Genomic DNA, 3,706 nt, shown 5'->3' on the forward strand with positions numbered 1-3,706 from the left:
CCGAATTCCAGTTTTCCGGCGAGATCACCCAAAACTTCAAACAAGATCGATCTGCCGGAAAACTGGAATTCGGCGGACTCGCCCGGGAGGGAAAGTGTCGGGGACGCTGCTGGAGTCCGCTGGGGTGGAGGCGCGCCGTCGTTGGCGCCGTCCGGTGGCGAACAGAGGGACGTCCGCACTTTAAGCCAAGTGCGGACGTCCGCTTTGGAAGAGGAAATCAACCACCAAAACACTTTCGATAGGTTAACCAGAGACAAGGGGAAAACTTATAAAAAAATAAATAAATAAAAAAAAACCCAAGAATTTCAACTTAGCCATCAAGGAATAAACAGCAACGACCCTTCTACGGCTTAGACCAAACATCTTAGTTAGAGGTCTAGGGACCACCATATTTTATTCAGGATGTGTGCACCAGCATGGAAAGATGAAAGAGAAGCATCCACAATCAACTTCCACATTCATATAACAAACTCCTGGAGTTGTCATGGATCCATAATTCTATCATTCCATGCCAAATGCCTCAAATTAAGAACCATCAAAGTGGCCATTATCCAGTAATTACCCCACCAGTGTAAAGTCTCCTCCTGATGTAAGCATATTTTGTCTTCAAGTTTATTACCTAGGGTGACCACTGATGCCTGTAGCTTTGATTACAAGACACTACATGCATAATAGCAATGGAAATCATAGGTTCTGAGTCTAAACGAAACCCTCAGAAAACAAATGGCCAAGGAGATATCCATTCAAAGACTATGCTATTTTAGCTTACAGATTCTCAACTAGATAAATCCATCAACTCTTTTAGAACGACCCACCTTGATGTATTGGCTTCTGTCTGGGTCTACTACCTAGCTTAGTCGTGAGATACCTAGGATAGGTAATCCACCATGTGCTGAAGTACAAATGCAGGAATCATTATTTTATATCTAATAACATGTACCATCAGAATAAAATTTCTCTGAGACACTGAAGAATAAGATATTCAAAGCAGCTTCTGTCGCTAAGAATGATCAGACTGATAGGCACAAAATGTAGAAACTTAAAACTGACCAGACACTTGTTGGATCTTGGATAAGAAAGGAAATGTCAGAACAAAAACTCAGGAGCAGAACCATGTTCCCTCAAACTGAGTCTATCAACAATGAAGCAAAAGATTATTGGATTGCAACTAAACAGTTCAATCAATACAAAACAGGATGAGACAATCTAGTGAAACAAGTAACCAGAAAGTATGGCGAAAGGAAGAAAAATGAGAAGAAAAAATGCTGCTAGAGATTGTGAAACAGTAAGGACCAGTCACCAGTGAAAACAGATACCTTTATGAGGCTGCGCCCTTTGTCTTGGAAATGATCACTGGGCATTGTGCATGATTAGCACAATAGTTGCTCACACTTCCGAGAAACATCCTGTATACAAAATACATGAAGCTTTTGTTTAGCAAACAGGAGCCTACTGGACTTGAAACACACATATTCTATGAGTAGGAAGGAAGAAGGATTTTTTTTTTGGAGCGTCTTCGGCACAGAAATATTCTCCTTCATCACTAATTGACCACTTATAGTAGAATTCTTAGACACACCCTACTATATTAAGTCTGTATGTTCCTGTATTTTGTATTTTCCATTGGAAGTTGAGATATTCTGAGGTTCAGGGGCTTTACTATCTTCTCTCCTTAATCTACAATATTACTCTCTCACCACCTAGAATCGACTGACAGCACATCTTACCGGTTCTGAGCATCAGCTAAACTCATCAGGCAAATCTTATTTTAGTTCCTAAACTGAGAACACAATCTACATCCGCATTTTCTGTTCACCATTTGTGATTTGAAGCCTAAAGCTTCCCACTAAGTTCCGACTTATAGGTAATGGCTTCGAGAAAACAATTCACATTCACATTTTAGTCCTTCAACTCAAGCTTTGCAACAAACAACAGAAAACCGAAATTACCTTTTAAGAGGGCCAAAAGCTCTGGAGCCCATGACAAGTAAATCAGCATGCAAATTCTCAACAGCTTCACAAATCTTCTCTTTCGGATCCCCAACAACCACGTGGGTTTTCACATTCACCTATTATTACCAAAATCCACCAATTTTTTTTTTTTTCAAAACTAAATCCTCCAACTAAATTAGACAAGATCAAAAATCAAAACTTTAAACCCATTATAAACCCTAACCTTCTTTTCGGAGCAAATCGCCAAAGCGTGTGCAAGAATAGCCTCCGTGATACGCTTCAGGTGGGCCTCGATAGCCGCCGTGAACGCCGGCACCTCCAAATCGCCTGAAACAAACTTCAATTGAGTCAAACGCAAACGACGATGATTGAAGATGGTGACTTAGGGGAAAGTAGGATACTTAACTGGGCCCACCGAAGGGGACCACGGCGGGAGTGAGGCCGGCGGAGATTGACGGCGGAGACTGGACGTGGAGGATGACGAAGTGGCCGGCGGAGGTGGAGTCGTCTGGAGTAGAAGAGGATCGGAGCTTGAGGTTGTCGAGAGCCCAGGTCAAGGCGTTCATGCTCTCCTCATTGCCGTCGACGGCGACGATCACGCAGCCGAGGTTGCCGGACATGGTTGGAAAAAGCTGGAATTTGATCGGCGATTCAAACAGAAACTTCCGATGAAAAATTGGATCAGGATAGAAGATGACTGATGTCTAGTCTGGAAATGAATGGGCCAAATGTCAGCTGCAAATATTAAAAATATATTTTACCCGCGCACTTGGGGTGAACACGCTGATATTCTGCATTTAAATTTAATTTATTTTTTCTATTTCTAATGGAGAATCGCAAGTTATCTAAGTTGATAAGTGGTTAGCAAATTAACTTCGGAGATGAGAGATTTCACGTTAGAAAAATGAAAAATAAAATATAACTTATAAGTGGATGGATGATACAGAATTATATGTCACGTTTGTTCATGTTTAACAGTTAGTAATAGAACCATTGTGAACAAACCACAAATTGCTATAAAACAATCGCGCAAGGCTTGATTTATAACTTCTGACTTTACCTAATACTCAAACTTGATGCCCCTTGAACCTTCTTGAAATTGCTTGTAAGATTGATTGAGGATTTGGTATGAGAAAGGGAGAGGGAATAAGTGATGGTGAGAGGAAAATGGAGATGGTCTTGAGTAGGAAAATGGGAGAGTTAGAGGATGGAGGTACGGTGGTCTTGAGGTGAAGTGAGGATGAGAGGAATGGAGTTGAGGTGAAGGGTAAGGGCAAAGCCCTTCCCTTTGGTATGTGTGCGGCTTTTGTCTTTAGAGCATGTCCACCCTTACCTAAAAATCATGACTCAGACCTTCAGCCACATCAAATGAAGACCCAACAAAAAAAAGCTAAGTCCACCCACAAATTTTCTTTAACCTAGGCCTTCATTGGGTCTTCACCTGGGTCAGACCTATGACCCAGGCCTCCATTTCTGAAGACCCGGGCCTTCGTCTCTAGCTCTGCCCAAAACGTCGCCGTCAGCCGTGTGAAGCACGACGTCAACCATGTGAAGCTCGCGCAAGTGGCGCGGATGAAGAGAGAAGGCCACGCGTTGAGGACGAACGCCAGGGCCACGCGTCAGCAGCTAGGTCGGTTTCCATTTCAAATCCAACGGTCATTTGATCTGAACCGTTGGTTGTAATTAAAGAAGAAGATCAACGGTATTCAATTATACATCAAAATGTTACCGATGTGTTCTAACGGTTTAAAATG

At 42.3% G+C, this 3,706-nt stretch overlaps 1 protein-coding gene across 1 annotated transcript in view; it reads right to left on the minus strand.

Moving 5' to 3' along the window:
* Positions 1–2,708, minus strand: part of LOC101293000 (universal stress protein A-like protein-like) — a 4,088-nt gene extending 1,380 nt beyond the window's left edge. The window contains exons 1-4 of the mRNA XM_004299675.1: positions 2,359–2,708; positions 2,176–2,279; positions 1,950–2,068; positions 1,317–1,406 (exon numbers count right to left, since the gene is read on the minus strand). Coding sequence (XP_004299723.1) covers positions 1,319–1,406; positions 1,950–2,068; positions 2,176–2,279; positions 2,359–2,572 — 525 coding nt within the window. The 5' untranslated portion in view covers positions 2,573–2,708 and the 3' untranslated portion in view covers positions 1,317–1,318. The remainder of the gene's footprint in view (positions 1–1,316; positions 1,407–1,949; positions 2,069–2,175; positions 2,280–2,358) is intronic.
* Positions 2,709–3,706: the final 998 nt, after the last annotated feature.

The sequence above is a fragment of the Fragaria vesca genome, linkage group LG5 (genome assembly GCF_000184155.1).
Source record: "Fragaria vesca subsp. vesca linkage group LG5, FraVesHawaii_1.0, whole genome shotgun sequence".
Taxonomy (NCBI): Eukaryota; Viridiplantae; Streptophyta; class Magnoliopsida; order Rosales; family Rosaceae; genus Fragaria; species Fragaria vesca.